This window comes from Uranotaenia lowii, chromosome 1, assembly GCF_029784155.1.
Source record: "Uranotaenia lowii strain MFRU-FL chromosome 1, ASM2978415v1, whole genome shotgun sequence".
NCBI lineage: Eukaryota > Metazoa > Arthropoda > Insecta > Diptera > Culicidae > Uranotaenia > Uranotaenia lowii.
Window position 1 is genome coordinate 172,172,648 of NC_073691.1, and position 20,924 is coordinate 172,193,571.

Sequence of the window (20,924 nt, forward strand, 5' to 3'; positions counted from 1 at the left end):
CGCGTAAAGATTTTGTATCAAAAGTGAGTCCAAAAATCTGTTCTTTTCCAGATAAATTTGAATTTTTTGCTAATGAATTCATTGGAAACTCAAATCAATTCTTTCCGGAAGTCCAATTTAAATAAAAGCAAATAAACTCAAACCCAAAATGGTTTTAAATCTTTGGATCTTTGGGCTAAGATAAGCTTGTGACCGACATACACAGAATTTTTTTTTCAAATTACTGATTTTTTATCTTAAACACCTGGCATCCATGGACCCCTTTTTTCGTAAACACTTCAGCCAGCTGTCAAAACTTTTTTCAATATGGCTGAACGTGCAAATGTGAGAGCTCTCGAATCTGCGTGAGAGAAAGAGAACTCTAGCCAAGAGCGTCATAGCGAAAATGATCCATTACAAGGCTGGAATTGACGGACAAAATCAAAAAGCGTCACCATCAAATGCTGCTGCAGAAATGCAATTTCTCAGTAAAACACGCTAAGGAAAAGCCCAATTTATATAACATGGTCGGAAATAACTAGCTGTGTGAGGGTTCACGTTGTTCATTTGAACAACAATTTCAAAATTAGCACGGTTAGAGTCGTTATTCGGTATTCAATGTTTTTTGTCTAGAGAAATTCTAGAGAAAAGGTCGCAGGCACGAGTAGAAGTTGGAATTCATTGATCGACGCCATATTAAAATCAAAGATGGCGGCTTCCACTTGACTTTTAACTTCTGTAAAAGGCTCAAAAATCATATGAAAGGCCCACAATATGTATCATATTGGGTATAGGGTAGAATTTGAACTTCTTTGTCAATAGGATAAACCAAGATATTGAAAGGTTCTGCTGATTTTTTCCAGCACTTGATCTTCATTGCTGAAAACCAGCAATCGATCTGTCAAACTTGAATTTGTTTTTGTTTTTACTAATTATTTTTTGTTGCACGCGAAAAGTGTTTGACTCCTAGTGATGAAGCATTCAAACCAAAGGAATATTTTTTTTCGAAGAGATAAAGTATTTCATTAAAGAATCTAATAATTTTTATTTCAGATGGAGCATGATACGCCCAATACTTGGTGAAAAGCGGCAAACCCACTGGTAGATATTAGCTTCGTTCAATCGTTGGTAAAAATATGTTTCAACTGGTTTCTGTCAGCTGGTAGATGTTCAACGAGCCAATGTTTTGGCCGAAACTAGTCAGGTCGTTCTTCGATGGAGCAAGTTGAAACTAGTCGAAACCAATCCAGCTCGGCAGCAGGATTCGTTTCGACCTGGTAGAAATCGGTCGAAGTCAATTGGAAAGAGACAGGTGATCAACTGTCAATCCATTTCTCCTTATTTCGATCCGTTTCGACAAGACTTCATTGAACAGACTTATTGTTTAATTTTGTTATAAAAAAATAAACAAATTTAATGTCGCTCAAGAAAAACAAACCAAAAAATTTCTTTTTATAAATATGACTACAATGGGAGTTTAAATTTAAAATCTTATTTAGAATCCACAAAATTCCGGTTGTTTTTTGAAAAAAAAAATAAAATTGCTGGTTTTCAGCAATTAGGATAGCTGGTTTCCAGTTATTGAGATAGCTGGATTTCCAGGCCCTCTGAAGCATGGATGGCCAAGATTTTCATCAAACGAGTCTCATTTTAAAGCTTGAAGCTTGGCAGCAGAAGATGTTTTTATTTTTGAAAATTTCGCATCCTGGATGTGTCTGTGCAAAGATTGTTTAAAAATATGTTTTTATACATTCGGCGGCCTTACACAGTTAAAAACTTTGTTCACCGCGAACATAATTTGTAATACAGACCCCGTTCGATTTTGGCAACATTCGATTTTGGCAACATCCGAGCAAAAACCGTTCGATTTTGGCAACATCCAAAAAAGACGGTTTTTTTGTAACTCTTTTTATTTTTTATTTTCATTTCAAATCAATCAAAATTAATGTAAAATGTAATATTAGCATGAAATTTTTCAATTTTCTTTATTTATAATAGTTTTAAACTGTTAAAACATGAATTTTTCCATGTTTTACTGCTTTAAACTAATATAATTGAGTTAAATTGAAAAATTTCGGATAATTTGAAGTAAAAATTTGAAATAAAAAAATGACAAAAAAAAACCGTTCCATTTTGGCAAAATTCGATTTTGGCAACATAAAATTTACGGGCGTGTTGCCAAAAACGAACGGGGTCTGTAGTAAACAGTGAAAATCTGTCGGGGACTGAAAATCTGTATGAAATCTGTATGAATTCCCAAAAATCTGTAATCTGTACATACAGATTTTTGGTTGTAAAACTTGAAAAAAAAACTATATAATTACAGAAAAATCTGTATATGTGGTAACACTGAGTCCCTACTACTTTAAGCCAAGCCCCGATCTCTTCTCCGATAGATGTGTTCGGCTGCCGAGCGAGAACGATGAGAATTTTTAATTTATCAATTAAACTGTACGTTTGCTTCATTGATGTTTACGCAGACTCCAGAGCAGCGTTGCCATATTGAAAACCGCTCAAGCAGAATCCCTTGATTTTTTCGATAATCCGTAGGAAATCCGTAGGAAATGCTGAAAACCCGTAGAACTACGGAGAAATCCGTAGATCTGGCAATTTGCAATTTGATGTTCTCTAGTAGTTACTTTTTTTTATCAAATGTGGGTATCATTTTCCAACTGGCTTACCACTTCTCCAACACCAATCCAAGCGCACTGTGCTGTAGTCAGTGCTATCAGCACAGTAGTTTGTGCTATAAATGATGTTCGTAAATACGATGAAAAACAGGTAGCGCTGCATGTCATCAGCAAAGCTGCTTATCAAGGAGCGCTGCCTAGTTTTCGAAGCCACAACTAACAGACTCCCAATGGCAAAAATAGTTTATGTTTGGAAAAAAAATTCTCATACGAATGAAAGTTTAATATAAGTAAATTATATGAAGCACAATTCGAATAATTTTCCAATTTTTTTCATCAAATTCAATACACAAATAAGTTTTACTCCAACATTTTTTTTTTATTAGTGACACTTTACCATCCTGATGGCATTCGTGTCGAAAAAATTTCAACAATACCCCTGACAGTTTCAAAGAAAAATCCCTCATATAAAATCAACATGAAAAATGACATAACACGATAAATTTTAAAGAGAAATAAAAAAATTGGCAAGTTTCGGAATGATGAGATGATTTGCTGTAAAAAAAGACTTTTGTGAAACATGACATAACTAAGTAAAACAATTATCAAGAGGTTTCCATTAAATTTGCTACACAAGTTTATTTCGGAAGTTTAGTTGAAATACAATATTCATATAATTTTTTGGCGAATCTTCCATTTTTCCAGTCAAACGTGAAGTTCGTGACGTTTTTCACACAGCTCGTCACCGGTAGATTTGTCGTTCGATATTTATAATTTATATGCATAATTTGGCCGCATGCAGCGATAAAATCAGCAGCAGCCGTCAGAAAAGGAAATAAAAACAAAAACAACTACCGAACCAGCTATGACGTCCATACTGGCACCGGGTCTGTGGTCTCGTGATCTTGGTCGTTATTAGTTTGGCATCCTATCCTAGCCAGAGTATTTAGAAGGTGATGCTGTGCACTTTTTTTTGTTGTAATTCTCTCGTTCGTTCGACGTTCTTCCACATTTTATTGTTGCCCGCCGAACATCCATATTCAACAACCCATTTGTGGTCAAAAAGGTTTATTACCGGTTTTGTGGGGATTTTTCCACTCGGAACCGGATCGAGAATCGTTTACCGATAAACTTTGAACAAGTGAATGAATTTTAACTTGGCTGGCAGTCCTGGTGGCAGTTAAGTTATTTACTTGAATAAATGTTTCGAATTGTGAGCTTCGAAATCACGAAAACTTAAATCAATTTTATGCTAGCTAAAGCAACCTCAACTTGTAACTCGAAGATACATGGAATCACAATTCTGACTCAAACTCAAACGGAACTCGAATTGAATCAGTGTAAAATGAGGAAACATATTTTGACACCTCTCATAAATTTAAATATTTTTTTTCACAGCCGGAAAATTTCTAAAAGATTGCAAAGCGAATCATTCAGACATTTTATAAAGGAACGAATATTAATTTTGTATGGGAATCGTCCAGAAAAACAGGGTCAAAATCGGCAAAATGTACTGTAAATAAAAAAGGATGGCTTCTCTTTTTAACAATTCCTTGGTTTTTGAACCTAAATTTATAAGGACAAACCACGAATCTCACTTTAAAAAACAAAAATGATATTTTCAATTAGTTCAAAACATTGTTATTGTCTTTTGGTTCCTCTGACTTTTGATTTAATAGCTGGTTAACCGTAGGATGCAAAAGGATAATCGCAAAAAGCTATTATACATTCAAAGCCAACGCTTTTGTTTGTTTATGAAACGTTGACCAAAATATTTCATCAAAGTTTTTCAAACGATAAAAAAGCAAAAACTGACAATTTTTACTACTTTTCTCTGGATTCGTCTAAATTATTCGGCTGGATTGATATGTTAAAATGTCGGTTTCAATACAAAATTGGAACTTGATGCGCCAACGGATCGATGGATGAAGCTATCTTACAAAGAGATGGCCCCACTAGCGTGTAGAGTTGTCAAATCTCATTATCACACGGAAAATGATCAAAAGGTAAAATTTACCGAGATAGCAAGGTGAACGCTCGTGGAAGCTAAAAAGGTAACTTCTACCTTTTCGAGGTGAAACTCACCTAACAGTGAGATAAAGTTTACCTGAATCGAGAAGACAAAAAAAGTACAATTCACCGAGAAAAAAGGTGAATCCAAAAAAGGTAGATTTATCTCGTAGCGAGGTGAAGTTCACCTGAACTGAGCTTAATAAAAAAGTACAATTCATCTCGAAAAAAGTAACTATTTGCCGAACCCGTTTATTGAGGTTAAGCTGTTTTGTCAGTCAGGAACAAGGTTTACTTCGTGCCCAATATATGAAAATCGGAATAGAATGGTAAGTGTTTTCTTAGACATCATTTATTTGTGCTGGTTCTCGTCATAATACTTTGCGTCATCCTCCAGATCCGCTTTTTAAAGTGTGATCAAAATTAAGCTCAGAATTGCTAAAAAAACGCTTTTAAAGGCCAGAAAACCCATTTTAAAGTTGTGATCCCAAATTAAGCTCAGAATCGCAAAAAAACGCTTCTAAAGGCCAGAAAACGCATTTTAAAGTTGTGATCCCAAATTAGGCTCAGATTTGCAAAAAACGCTTTTAAAAGTCAGAAAACGCATTTTGTAGTTGTGATTCCAAATTAAGCTCAGAATTGCAAAAAAAAACGCTTTTAAAGACCAGAAAACGCATTTTAAAGTTGTGATCCCAAATTATGTTCAGAATCGCCGAAAAACACATCCAAAGGCCAGAACACACATTTTAAAGTTGTGATCTAAAATTAAGCTCAGAATTGCCGAAAAACGCTTCTAAAAGCCAGAAAACGCATTTTAAAGTTGTGATCCCAAATTAAGCTTAGAATCGCCGAAAAACGCTTTTAAAGGCCAGAAAACGCATTTTAATGTTGTGATCCCAAATTAAGCTCAGAATTGCGAAAAAACGCTTCTAAAGGCCCGAAAACGCATGAAAAAAGGAAACATTTACCTTTTTGCTATGTGAATGAAAAAAAGGTAAAATTTACCGAGAAATCTGGGTGGAAAAAAATCACCTCACTTCTCGGTAAATTTTACCTTTTTTTTTATTTTCCGTGCAGAAAAACGACTCGCGTAACATTTCATTAGGGCGGAACCAGCAGTTGGTTCGATTCGAGAAAAACGTGTTTGAGATTTCAAATCAAATCAAACCATTCAAATGATCAAATGATTCATTCAGGAATCCACCAATTGATTTAAATCATCACTAAATTTGCACTGATGCTTGGTGGACCAAAAGTTATCGAATAAACATATAGAAGTCATACATCGACTTTTTTTTAATCATAGGATTGTTAATTAAGGCATTTTACTTAAATTTGAAGATTTTCTTCCAACTGATAGGCTACCTCGGCCTGTTGTTCTCCCGGATAGAACACTATCCAAACATAATATGATCCATTTTTTGTCATCTATCTCATTAGGCACACGGAATAGTGGTCCCTAACTACCTTTAATCATCAGCAGCGGAGCAAATGGCAACATTCTTGCCCGGCGAGGCAAGATTTATGACATCGAACCAATTGGGCGGGCATCCTAGCTCTCTTGCTAGATAATGGAAAGATTGTCCGGAGTCGAATCCCGGAGAAAGAACCTTTGACGAACCGAGGGCTTTTCTAGAAAAAAAAGTTTTTCTCGGTAAACTTTCTATACTAAGCTGGTTTAGGGATTTATTGATAAATTTCAAAAACTTCAACGAATATCGAGATATAAAGAATTGCCAAGCAATTGTGACACCCCTCGGTCAAAACTCTCATCAACCAATAATGTGACGCATAGATACCGCATACTTTTACTTAGTGAATAATTTGACGACTTTGCGGACCGAAGAGATATGGAAGTTGAAGGATAGGCCGGCTGGAGCCAAGAAAGGCAGACAGGCAGCTCCTAAAACTGCGGATGCATCAATTTAGAGCATATTGTGTGAGTGGAATAGAAATTGCCGGACAGTGCTCGTAACGATTCGGCCGTAGTAAACAGCGTCTTTTCAAGAGGACCGGGGTCCGAGAAAAAATTAAGGTCGATCACGAGATTTTTTCACGCATCTCATTCCGTGTGCTTGGTCATAAAAGAAAAAAAACGAGTAGCTACTATCAACCTTCTACTGACTTCTTCTCGGTTGGATTTGGACAATTTCCAACCGCCATAAAGTTAACCACTCTAAACGGGGGAGCGACAGTTTGCGAATGGTCATAATTTGATGAATTGATGATGATACAGTTTTGAATACCTAATCTTTTCCTTTGCTGAGTGATAAGATAATACCTTTTAGAGTAGTTCAATTGGATACATACAAAAACTAACAATAACCATCATAAAATCTTTTAAGAAAGCGAAATATTCAATGAGTAATTCAAGCACTGAGATTACACTGACTGGATACTCGATTTCAATTTTTGGGATTGCTCGAAAATCAACGCGCAATGTCGATATCGGAGTGCGCTTTGATCGATGCTGGAGAAGTGTGCTAACCCTGGGAGAGGAAGACTGAATAAAAAAAGAAAAAAAATCTTTCAAACGTCAAATTTCTCTCAACAATCTATCGACCAGTGCGAAGGTTCAAAATCTTACTTTCATATTCTGTCTCGGATGGTTTATGTCTCGATTCGAAGTTCTTAAATCAAGCATCAAGATGTAGTATTTTGTTGATGGATCCCTTTGTTACCCTACAAGTTCGCAAAGCTAAGGGAAAATAAAACTTGAAATTGGCATAAATTCAGAAGGAATAGTCGTAAAGAATATAAATTCAGTGCAAAATATACGTTTTGATTGTCTCAATAAATGTACAGCGAGCCATAGACTACACCACATTTGTACAAATGCGATGAAATTCTGTCGCTGTGAATACGATTTGCATCGTGTATGGCACTGCTTGAATGAGCGCGCAAACGGTTTGAGTAAAATCGGCCCAGATCGAAATAATTTGAACAAACAACCCAGGCATGGTGTATGGTGCTGTTTGTACAAAGCTCAGGCGGGGTGGAGGTGGTTTTTTGTTGTTGCTGTTGCTATTGCTATTTTCGCCAGCAATCGTTTGTGTTCGCGCGAAATATGTTTGTATCGTGTGTGGGCGAGCATTGGCACAAACAATCGTCGTGGAATCATCGAATTTGCACATGCCATTTGTGTAGTCTATGGCCCGCTTAAAAAACATTATATTTATGTTAATTCAAAACTAACAATAGAAAAAAAAAATTTAAGTATGTTTTAAACTAATAGCTTAATAACTCTGCACTTAATAGAGGTAGAATACTTGTTATTTCAGCAAAGATTCAAATTTTGATGATTGTAGCATTAAAATTTAGTACTTGTAGTTTTTCCGTCTTGAGTGTGTAGCCGATGGAGTGTAAAAGAAGCCAAAGATGCGTGTTTAATTTTAAGAGTGTAAGCTGTCAAACGAAAACCGCATGGAAACAGTAAACCATGTTTTCCCCTCAGAAAACGGAAATGGTTGTTTTCTCTAAGAAACGTAGACCTGCTCAACCTAAGCTTCAACTCCTAGGCAGAACGATCACTCAATCGAGGAGTTTCAAGTATCTTGAGGTTTGGTTTGATTCCAAGTGTACCTGGAGAGCCCACATTGAGTATCTGAAAGGAAAATGCCAACAAAGAATCAATTTTCTCCGATCAATTACTGGCACCTGGTGGGGAGCCCATCCAGAAGATCTTATCAAATTGTATCGAACAACTATTCTATCCGTTATGGAATATGGTAGCTTCTGTTTCCAGTCAGCTGCCAAAACTCACCTCATCAAACTAGAGCGTATCCAATACCGTTGTCTCCGTATCGCTTTGGGCTGTATGCCCTCAACACACAACATGAGTCTTGAAGTTTTGGCAGGAATACTCCCTTTGAAAGATCGATTCAATTTACTATCACTTCGGTTCCTCATCAGGTGTGAGGTCATGAACCCATTGGTGATTGTAAATTTCGAAAGGTTACTTGAGCAAAATGTTCAAACCAGATTTATGTCTATATACCATATCCTCATGTCAATGCAGGTAAACCCTTCTTCGTATTCTCCAACTCGTGTTTGTAGCCCAGACTACGATCATTCTTCTGTCCAGTTTGATTTGTCTATGCAGCAGGAAATTCGTGGAATCCCGGATCCGCATCGTCCTCTTCTGATTCCAAGAATTTTCGAAGCTAAATATAGACACGTCGATGCTGATAAAATGTACTTTACCGATGGATCACTTATAGAGGAAACAACAGGATTTGGAGTGTTCAACGAAATATCCAGCGCATCTCACAGTCTCCAGTCACCATGCTCTGTATATGTTGCAGAGTTAGCAGCTATTCACTGGGCTTTGAATAGTATCGCCACACGACCTATTGAACACTACTATATTATAACTGATAGTCTCAGCTCTGTTGAAGCAATCCGCTCTATAAAACCAGGAAAATTCACGCCGTACTTCCTCGAAATGATACGAGATATATTGACCACTTTATCAAGACGTTGCTTTTCTATCACCTTTATCTGGGTCCCCTCACATTGCTCAATAGCAGGCAATGAGAGGGCAGATTCCCTTGCAAAAGTGGGTGCGATGGAAGGCAACATTTACCAGCGTGAAATCGTATTCAACGAATTTTACTTCTTGGCTCGAAGAAACTCTCTTGTCAACTGGCAGCGTAGATGGGACGAGGATGAGTTGGGTCGGTGGTTCCACTCGATTATCCCAAAGGTAAGCCTTAAACCCTGGTTTAATAGATTGAACCTGACTCGGGATTTTATTCGTATATTTTCCCGTCTCATGTCCAATCATTATTCCATGAATGCGGTACTCTATCGTTTAAATATTGCTGGCAGCAATTTATGCGGATGTGGTCTAGGTTACCATGACATCGAGCATATTGTTTGGTCGTGTGAGGACCACCTATTCGCCAGAGCGAACTTTATAGATTCCCTTCGGGCCCGAGGAAAACCACCCGACGTTCCAGTGAGGGATGTATTAGGTATGATGGACTTGGACTATATGTTCGAGATATACCTTTTCCTAAAAGCTATCGATCTTCGACTATAATTCTCTTTATTTTCATATTTCCCTTTCTATCTTTCTTTTTCTTCAAAAAAAAAAAAAAAAGTGAACTAGATCTAAGTACACAATTGTAATCAAACAAAACGAGTTTGGCTCCTTAAAGCCTAAAGGTATGAGCCGTTTCAAATAAATAATTTACAAAAAAAAAAAAAAAAAACAGTAAACCATCGAAACCAAAACAACATCAAAACAAGAAGACAAATTCGACGACCGATCTCGTGATCGTTTCTAATAAATTTCCGAGTGAAATTGTCGTTCGCCGTTACTGCGCACTCTGGAACTGGAGCCATCAAAAAAGGAGGATCTATCGATGCAAAGGTGAGATAGCACAGCGGCCGAAATTGCATCAGACTAAAATGTTAATGTCCTTCCACTCTCAAACAAAGGAGACTTACAATTGGATTGCAGTCGGCGCAGAAAGGCCAAAACGAGCGAGGACAAAAAGTGCAGTTCCTGGGAAGCGAATAAGAAAGCGAAAGAAAACATCGCACGCAAGGGTGAGTGATTCGAGTTAAAGTTTTCCCCAACAAATTGTGTCAAAATCGTGTTGACCTTTTTGTACCGGAACATAACCATAATCTGGTCAGCATCCCACTGATGGTGGAAGTTTTGGTTGGACAACGACCCCTAGCGGGTGAGTAACAATTTGTTGAACAGCAAAGTCGGAAGTGCTGAGCCATGATTGTCAATCGACAGGTCGTTGTTGGAGAGTCGAGCGTTGTTTGGGACCTGGAATCGCCTTTTTGCGAGCCGATCAGCCGTCGCATGGCCAAGCCGGAAAAGAATCAGCCGTCGGATGTGCTCCGGGACTCTGTCATGTACCCGTAGATCAGTGGAGCCAGACAGGGTTGCCAGAATACCAGATGTTCCTGTGATACATGAGGAAACCGAGCTTAAATATACAATATTTGCAATTAACCTTAAAGAGTCACAACTCGTTAGCCGCAGGTTGCCGTCCACTGGAATAAACGCTTCAAATCGTTTGCCGAAATACTACTTGTTTCTCAAAGTACATAGGTACCTCCATAGATAGCCATAGGTAGTAACCTTCGAAATTCGAAGACGAAAAATCTACAGAAACTTCTCGCTCATCTCCGCTTAATCCATCGAATTCAAATCAGTTTTCGAAACTGCTGTGAACAAACAATAAAAACACATATAAATAGATGGTCAAAGCCCATCACGATTTGCCCTTACCGGTATTATCCGGATCGATCCCCGATCGTCCAGCCGAAAGCCGGTCGCTCCGGGCCATAATCGACTACGACAACAGATTGACTGGTGAAAACGCAAGCGAGTGAGCGAGGCAAAACAAAAACAAAATAACAGCGCACCGTCTCTACCTACAACAAGTTAATTGCGCGGTGGTTCCACTCGATTATCCCAAAGGTAAGCCTTAAACCCTGGTTTAATAGATTGAACCTGACTCGGGATTTTATTCGTATATTTTCCCGTCTCATGTCCAATCATTATTCCATGAATGCGGTACTCTATCGTTTAAATATTGCTGGCAGCAATTTATGCGGATGTGGTCTAGGTTACCATGACATCGAGCATATTGTTTGGTCGTGTGAGGACCACCTATTCGCCAGAGCGAACTTTATAGATTCCCTTCGGGCCCGAGGAAAACCACCCGACGTTCCAGTGAGGGATGTATTAGGTATGATGGACTTGGACTATATGTTCGAGATATACCTTTTCCTAAAAGCTATCGATCTTCGACTATAATTCTCTTTATTTTCATATTTCCCTTTCTATCTTTCTTTTTCTTCAAAAAAAAAAAAAAAGTGAACTAGATCTAAGTACACAATTGTAATCAAACAAAACGAGTTTGGCTCCTTAAAGCCTAAAGGTATGAGCCGTTTCAAATAAATAATTTACAAAAAAAAAAAAAAAAAAAAGTTAATTGCGCAAAAACAGAATTCCAGAAAATCCGGAAAAATCCAGAATCATGTCTGGGGTGCTTTGGGGATTCCATCACAGGAAAGCCGGGCAACCCGGGGAGATACCCATTTCCAGCGATGGCGTGTGGTGTTTATCTGCTGTTCGGTCAAAGGAACAGCTGTTCGTTGTTTTGGTGATACGGTTCAGGCGAAGCTGGTGACTCACCTTGTACGCAAAAACCGGTCAATGTAAATATCACCGGCGCGCGGCCGTCACTCGTTTAAAAGTTTAGCGCATTTCACCGACGGTCTGTGCAGCGCGGACCGGTTGCTGCAGGTAACAATTAGTCGAATTTAATAGAAACCGATCAACCGAACGATGCACATTCCTGCATTTTGAATAACACACCGAGGTTTTTCCGGAATCGACCCGGACGGTGGCGCCATCTTTCCGCCGGTGGCAAAAGCTTGCAAACCGACCGATGATACGGCGCGCGGTTCGGAATGAAATTTCGTTTTACCCAGATTTCTTGTATTCGGGAGAAGCAATCAAATGAAACTGATAACAGGTGGCCTTGGTTTGTATGTTTTGTGAGAGACATTCTTCTATTTTGCCGTTGGTAACACAGGCATATTGATTCGTTTCGGACTAAATAGTAAGGTCGACAGATCGAATAATGTGTTATCGTTCCACGATAAGATTTAGAACTTCAGTTAAATTACAAATCAAGAATGTTGATTTTTCTAACGTACGGGTGAACTAAACATTCGAAGGTCCTATTATAATATAGATGTCCGTTTTAGTGAAATGTCTTCTCAGATCTTACGTCATTTAAATCGTTTACTTAAGCCGTTGTTTATTTGTATGCTACTTGATCTTAAGATACCATAAGTTAAGTTATGGCGTTTCAAATCATTCAGTACACAACGCATCAAGATATTCAACTTCAGACAGACAAGATGTAGATTAACCAAAATAGATCATTGTTTTGATTTTTTTTTTTCAAAAATGTTGGAAGCGGTACTAAATTAATTGGCAGAATGCGCGTTAGCGACATCGAAAATTTTGAACTAAAAAAAAACTTTTCTTCTAGTTTAATACGAATAATTTCTGATTTTTCCTTTTTTTCGCAATTAATAATTTCTACTCGGGTTGACAAAACCTTACTTAATCTTGCCTCGGTACTCCAAGCGGAGTCCACAAGAGAAAACCGTGGCCGGTTTATTGCTGTTCTTGCTGAGCTAAGAAGAAACGTCGTCTCGCGTAGGAATTGTACAACCCTCACTCACCTTCTTGGAACTGTCAGCAGTGTCGGGGCCTCACTTGAGTAAATATGCAAATATTCGAGCACCTTGGCAGGCTTAAACCAGCTTTCAGGCAGTCGGTTTAGCAGGCACTAGGTACCTACTGGGCCTGAGGAACCAGTTTTCGGTGCCTCGAGCACACCCGACTCCCACCCGCTCTTTCATCGATTTTGTTCCTCAAACGACTTGTTGTTGCTTGCTGCTTTGGATAACACTTGATTTTCATTAACGCTCGCGCGAAGGATCCAGAATTCCTGGCGTTTGAGATATTATTTTGGCTTTCAAAAAAAAAAAACAATATGTGGTAGGTTCATTAGCACCTTGAGTTTTACGCAATAATTGCGTAAGTCGGAATTTCACAACGAAAGTAGACATAGAAAAAAGGAAGGACAGAAATATGAAACCACCAACATAAATGTTTAATTGAAAAAACCTTTATAAGTCACAGTTTTGTCCAACTACCATCAAGACGCCATTCACCGCCCAGATACCATTTACCGCCCAAAATCACCCTTTTGTGTGTATTTTGAAAAATCTGGGATGTTTTCTCCAAATATAAGACCTGTGTTCTGTGTCGGCATCATTGTTCGACCATTTCACTGAAAAAACATCACTTAATTATGCTAACTATAGCCAGAAATAAAATATTTGGTTTTTCGTTTCCGGTCAAATTATTGAATTCGACGCCTGTTAGCGAACTAAGCATTACTGTACTCCTAGGGCAAAAAGGGTTTTTGTTTACTAGATAGTACATATTGGACCTAATATCGACTTGAAACGATAGTTTTATTTTCGTAGAATAGATTTGCATCAACAAATTTTCGATTTTTTCAATAGTTGTTGTTTTTTGAAGCGTTTAGTGATGGGCGGTAATTGGTGTATAAAAAAAAGTGTGGGTTCCTAATGAACGGTCACGCAGAATTTCTTTGTTTTTAACGCATGTATTGTGTCAAATGTGTAAATTGTTAGAAGCATTTAGTTCGATTATGTTAGAAAATGATGTTTTATCGCTGAAAGCAACCGGTTACTTGAGGTTGTTTGCCGGGAATCATCATTTTGTCAGTCAACGCACTTTGTTAAAATTTGTACTAAATTTGCGGAAAAAATTTCACAAAATGTATTCTCTAAAGAGCCAAAATATGGTTTTGACAGCTCGTTGTATGGAAAATACTAAAAAGAACAGTTTCCGTGTTGTTTTGATAGTTTTTCCTTGAGAAAACATTATCGATACCCGAAAAGTCAAGTGGGCGGTAATAGGGCCAGTGGAACACCCCAAAGTTTAGTTAATTATTTTGAAAAGCGTACATTTTTCGCATTCCACTAAATTTTTTATTTAAAGTAGAGCAGTTTTGGGATGTATTGGAAAAAAAAACGAATAAAAATCTGCCGTCGTTTTTTTATTACACATGTTTGAAATTGAAAAACCGCTTAACTGGGCGGTGAATGGCGTCTTGATGGTATATATTTTGTATTTTTATTGCTTATAGCCCTAAGTTCAGAACCGAATGTTCAGAATCAAAATGTTAAAAAAAAATTAAAGTCAAATCAAAAATGAGAATTTTTAAAACGAATTCAAGTCTCTAAACTAAATATTCAGAAAAACCGTCGCGGTTTAAAAGAAGCATCTTTCCTCTGATTGAATTAAATTTTTATCCGTTTTTTTCGGTAACCATGGTGCTACCATAGCAAAAACAATAACCGCCTCTAGGTATTTCGGGTTTGCACGCGCCTCACATCAATTCATGGCACGACCCAAAAAGAGAAAAGGAAGAACAGGGACAGAGAAACGGGCAGAGCTAAATTCTCCTGACGATCAATTTATTTACGACTCAGACTTGGTGCGAGTTTGCTTAGCTAAGCAAAGCGCTATTGAGTGTTTGCAATATTGAAAAGAAATTTGAGCTAATAATTAAAAAAAAACAATTTCGTTGATCGATAAATCGGTCTCGGCAGCGTGGGTGAAATTTTGCCCACTTTCTGCCAGCTGCAGGTACAATTTGAATTCAGGTCTCGGAAACACCAGAACAAAGTTTTGCAAGAGTTGAACAATTGATAATAAATATAACAATTCAAACAACGTCTTCGCAACTTCAACTAATAAGGAACCAGCATAATGTTACTTCGGAACATTTAGCACAGTGAAGTGTGCTGCTACGCGGTACAGAATTTCTTTTTCTTGTATGAATGGGCGTCACCGATGTCATTGTAGTAGACAACTCTCTTTCGTTCTTTCACGACGCGTATGGATGGTGACGCTAATGATTATGAAACAATTTTGTTTACTGATGTTGTCGTTCCATTGGCTGTTCTCAGCGAACTCTTCATGATACGGACACCTTTGCCCTAGAATTTCGACCCAGTTAGGGTGGCGTTAGCCCAAGGGATGTTATCTAGTTGGTTTCCCTTAGTTTACCTAGCAGCCTGTTTTATGCTTGTTGATTTTTAAAGTAGAAAATAGGAGGAAGATGGTACCTCTAATTTGATGTTATCTTTTATGGATAATTTTTCAGACGACCCCGGTCGAGGCCTGTTGATAGCTTTTCGTTGGAACTCGTCGATATGATTGTTTATAGGGAATAATAAGGAACCAGTTAGTAGGGTCATGAGTCAAATAGGACAAGGAAAAGTACCAAACTTACCTCTTCCTCAATCGATCTCGCCATAATACGCTGCCGTCACAATATTGTCCGAGATAAGCTGCAAGCTTCTACTTAGCACTTGTCCACAAAACAAATCCCCAAACACTTGCGGGGCGGCACCCAGTCAACAATTCGGAACCACACGCCCTCGTGAATCGGAGAAAGAAACCCCCAAACCCTCGCAAGACAACACTGCCCTTTTGCCGACCGAACGATTGAAACGAGAAAAAAATATCCGCACCTTATTCCAACCGAGGGGTGATTCACAACACTCCCTAATCACCGCGGTGCGCACACACTATCAAAGGGCCTATTTCTGATCCAAAAAAAGCGATTAAGGTGTGGATCCACACAGTGCAAACGTCTCGTTAACGGACTCGTCGAGTGTTTGTGTATGCAAAATATTTCACCTTCAGCACGTGTATTTCGCGAACCAAACACCTGATCTAGCAAATTCAAATTGACGCGGACACACTATCCCCTACTATTGGGGAAATTAATCACCGTCAGTAAGTGAAAATCCAACAACCACCGTCCTTGTACGCTGTACAGGCACCTACAGTACTCTACAGTACAAGTTTCTGCAGCACGCAACCAACACCAGCTCAATTAAAATTACTCTTTTCTTCTTAATCGCCGTCCTCTACAAGAAGCGAAAACATGAAGAAACGTCAAAAACGTGAATCCCCCTTTGACAGCAGAGGTGCCAGGTGTCCTGATTTATCAGGATTTGTCCTGATTTTTGCAAGACCGTCCTGATTTTTCAAAAACTCTCGAGTTGTCCTGATTTTTGAAAATTGGTCCCTTAAATATCCTGATTTGTCCTGATTTTCATAAAAAAACTCTCAAGAGTTATAGAAATTTAGGTTAAACTATGAGAAAATCTAATAAATCTGCTATAAAATAGTTCAACCTATATAAAATTTGGTAATTTTCGATTCAGGTGATATTTAAATGGTGTTTTTCGATATGAACTGCAGGCCAGCAAAGAAGCTGCGTACTGTTGTTGCATAAATCAAGGCGTTTACAGCACTTGTATTGCGCCTTTAGTTATGCAATCTAAGCAGAGCTGCTTTTTATTTTCATGAATCAAGAGGTGTCCTGAAAAATCCTGATTTTTAGCTTCACGTTGTCCTGATTTTTGACGGAACCACCTGGCACCCCTGTTTGACAGTCAACTATCGCGGAGAGGCTCCTTCGAAATTCCCCATACAATCGGGTTGCTAACCCGAAGCGCGGAGTATCAAAATACCGGCCAAGGTTGGTCAACCATTCAACAGCGTATATGCATGCTTACAGCGACCACATGACGTATTCCCAATGAATCCTTGGAAAAGATTCAAACGTAAACCCACCAACACCAAGAGCCTCGTACATTTCGAGCACCTTTGTGTACCCACATTGGAGCGAACCTTGAAACCGGAGCACACAAATAAACAGGTCTCTGTTGCGATTCAAACGTTCAAATGTCCTATAAGGAGAACAAGAGGACATTAGGGAGGAAACCTGTTTCGACGGATCAGCAGTTTTTCAAGATCTTCGGAGCATACGCGCAAGGGCGTTGCCAGATTTACGATGATGCAGACCATTAACGAAATTTGTTGAAACATTTCATTTGTCGAAATCAGTTCCATCAAATGATAAACGTCGAGTTTTTCTTCAAAATTTATTTTTTTGCTCAATTTGAAGTCGTGATTTTGTGGACGAATAAAAACATGTACATAACTATACGAAATTCTTTTAGAGAACCTTTTTATTAGAAAAAAAATCAAGGCAGTTGAGATAATCAGATCTGGCCACCCTGTATCAACAGCCAGCCATCGAATTCAATAATCGGTTGTTGGTAGTTGTGCAATCATTCGCTCTCTCTCGGCAGCGACTCTCGTAAATAATCGTAGGGAAACTCACACAGCCGCACACTAGAAGGTGGGGCGTTGTCGTCGAAGGAATTCTTTTGACATACAGCGCCATCGAGTGAGTTCTAGCAGAAGCTTTGGGATAGATAGGGATGGCAGAAATAAAAATAAAGCGATTTATTATGATCCGCGTTCTCAAAGTCATCTCAATTAGTTTATTTTTTAAAGTCTACACATCAAGATTGTAGTTCCACAGTCGATTTCAGATGTCATATATTGGATCTTAGGTAGGAAAAAGGGGTCGCCCGTCTAGTGGGGTCGCCGATCTAGTGGCTATATGCTCATATATCTCAATTAGTTTATTTTTTAAAGTCTACACATCAAGATTGTAGTTCCACAGTCGATTTCAGATGTCATATATTGGATCTGAGGTAGGAAAAAGGGGTCGCCCATGGTAAATAATTGTTCACTATTTTCGCGATATTATCGTGTTTATGCATCGCATTTGAATGAAAATTGCACATGAAAGTTTCAAAGCACAAGCAATTGATTTCAGGTGTGAAATTTTGAACAAAGAATCGGAAAAGAGGTGATCCATACGGATTGTTCAATGCTGTTGCAATAATAACGATATTATACACCGGATTTAAACGAAATTTTATACACGAGAGTTTTGCAGGACATGAAATCGATTCCTGATATTAAATTTTGTAACAGACGTCAAAAAAGGAGTCGCCCATATTGTGAAATGTTGAAGAAATAATTGCTTATTATTCTTGGGATGGGGACGAAAATTTATGCACACCCAAGCAACCAAAAGGTCAATACCTCAATATACCAATATATGAAGAAAATGTGTGTTTTTCTTGTTGATGATTATAGTTTATAGTTCATTAAGTTGGATAAAGATTACACAGTAAAATGCAAACAAAAGATAAAGATTTTACAGCCATTCCTTTATAACGTTGGATCTGCCGATCAAGTTAGTAAGTAAACCATCTAAAACTTTGTCGTTTGTATACATAATGAAACTTTCTATTTTCTTTTTATTTAATTTCATAAGTTCATGCGATGGATGTTAAATACCAAATAACCATTCAAAAATGTTCTGACGGGTTGTACATTAATGCTTGAATGTGATTTTTACCTTAGCGTGCATGTTTAACGAAAATAAACAAATCTTCGTTAAATTTGTTTTTAACGACATCTAGTGGCTATATGCTGAGTTATTTTTTTCTTTAAAATAACGGTTGGCATTTTTACACAAGATTTGAGCTCCAGCCCGACCTCTGTTCTCTGTGGTGTATCGTCTACAACCGTGCATCGAGCCAAAAAACGAGCCGGACTATCGACTTACAAGAAGGTAGTGACTCCAAATCGCGATGATAAACAAAATACGACGGCCAAAGCGCGATCCCGGAGGCTTTACACGACGATGCTGACGAAGTTTGACTGCGTGGTAATGGACGACGAAACCTACGTCGGAACCGACTACAAGTAGCTTCCGAGACAGGAGTTTTATACGGCAAAAGGAAGGGGAAAGGTAGCAGATATTTTCAAGCACATGAAACTGTCAAAGTTCGCGAAGAAATATCTGGTTTGGCAAGCCATCTTTACCTGTGGCTTGAAAAGAAGCATTTTCATAGCTTCTGTCATAGGACTGTCAACCAAGAAATTTACGTGAAAGAGTGTTTGAATAAACGTCTGCTGCCTTTCCTGAAGAAACACGGTTGTTCCGTACTGTTTTGGCCGGATTTGGCATCTTGCTTTTACGGTAAAAAGGCCATGGAGTGGTACGCCGCCAACAACGTGCAGGTGGTTCCCAAGGACAAGAACCCTCCCAACACGTCAGAGCTCCGCCCAATTGAGAAATACTGGGCTATTGTCAAGCGGAACCTAAAGAAGACCAAAAAAACTCCTAAGGACAAGCAGCAGTTCAAGGCTATCTGGCTTTCTGCGGCGAAGAAGGTGGACAAGGTGGCTGTACAAAATCTGATGGCAGGGGTTGAGCGTAAGGCCCGGCAATTCGGATTTGGAAAAGCGGAAGCCTAACTGAATATTTTTCCTGAATTTTATACCAATTAAACTTGAAAAAGAAATTTAATTTGATTTTTTAAATAAACGATTTCACCGATTTACACGCGTTTTACCTTGACCAAATTTTGACCGTATCACTCTTTAAGTGTTTATTTGTTAAAAGCCATAGTTGATGTTATCAGTCCAGTTTTAAGTAATATTTTCAACCTTTGTATACAAAGTGGAATATACCCCACTAATTTAAAAATAGCTAAAGTAATCCCAATTTCCGAATCAGGCAATCTATCACTCTGCAATAATTATAGACCAATCTCAGTTCTCCCCCGATCAACAAAATTTTTGAAAAAAAAAACTTCCTAAACGGCTGATTTCCTTTTTAAACAACAATTTTTTCTTTTATCCAATGCAATACGGTTTCAGAGAGAAATCTTCAACAACCAACGCTGTGATTGAACTCACTAACAGCATTCAATTAAGCCTCGACAAAAAAGAAAATGTTCCTGGTTATTCCTGGACTTATTCAAAGCGTTTTATACTGTGAACCGAGATATTCTTTTGGAAAAACTTTTCTCTGCTGGAATTCGCGGTACTGCCTTAGATTTATTTAAAAGTTATTTGACAAACTGATCGCAGTACGTCAGCTTGAACGCCTATCGTAGCTCAACACTTTCTATTTATATTGGTGTTCTACAAGGATCTGTTTTAGGGCCACTATTTTTTTATTATCTACCTCAATGATGGCTCTTTTACCTTCAAAAGGAGAGTTAAAACTCTCTCCTGACGACTCATCGACTTTTTACCACAGAGAATTTTTACCACAGTGATAGTCATATTACTAACGATTATAATATATGCAGCGACCTGACTCTGCTAAGTGATTACCATCAAGACGCCATTCACCGCCCACCCGCATAAATAAGAATTGTAACCACACGATTTGTGAAATAGTCAAACGACGATTTGATTAAGCGTAAAAAAACTTTTAGCAAACGATTATTCAAACTGTGGAAAACATTGGTTGAAGTGTGAATTCCAAATTCACAGTCTTTTTAATATGTCGTTAGGTTATGTAATTGTTAAAAACCGTTCAAACACTTATATGGGGAAACTGTTCTACAAACAGTTGAGATAATGTAAACAATTCGCTTGTAGAAACGTTTTTTGTGCATTGAACTGTTATTGCTATAGTTTTCCTTAAAGTTCTCTTGTATCTAAACTTTTATAGTTAATGTTACGAAAAGATTTCACAAAACGTTCTTCCAACGTTACAAAAACGGTATTCGGAACCGTGTGTGAATAAATCACGCACACATACACAAATGCTTTTGGAGTTTAATGATTTCATTAAATGAAAAAATTCTTTTCTCTATTTACATATATTTTATTCACATTTTCCGTTCAGCTTTTAATCATTCTCACGCATGCGTATTTTATAAAAAAATAAGTTGGCAATGGTATTATGTCGAGGCCAAAATCTTAACTGGCCGAACATATAGCTCCCTGTAGTGCGATGTCCTTACGGCTGC

At 38.1% G+C, this 20,924-nt stretch overlaps 1 protein-coding gene across 3 annotated transcripts in view; it reads right to left on the reverse strand.

The window, feature by feature from the left end:
• Window positions 1-16,017, reverse strand: part of LOC129752668 (sodium/potassium-transporting ATPase subunit alpha) — a 137,807-nt gene extending 121,790 nt beyond the window's left edge. For all 3 annotated transcript variants that reach the window (XM_055748885.1, XM_055748989.1, XM_055749043.1), the window contains exon 1: window positions 15,506-16,017. In XM_055748885.1, the coding sequence (XP_055604860.1) occupies window positions 15,506-15,529 (24 nt within the window). In that variant the 5' untranslated portion in view covers window positions 15,530-16,017. The remainder of the gene's footprint in view (window positions 1-15,505) is intronic.
• Between the last annotated feature and the right edge of the window lie 4,907 nt (window positions 16,018-20,924).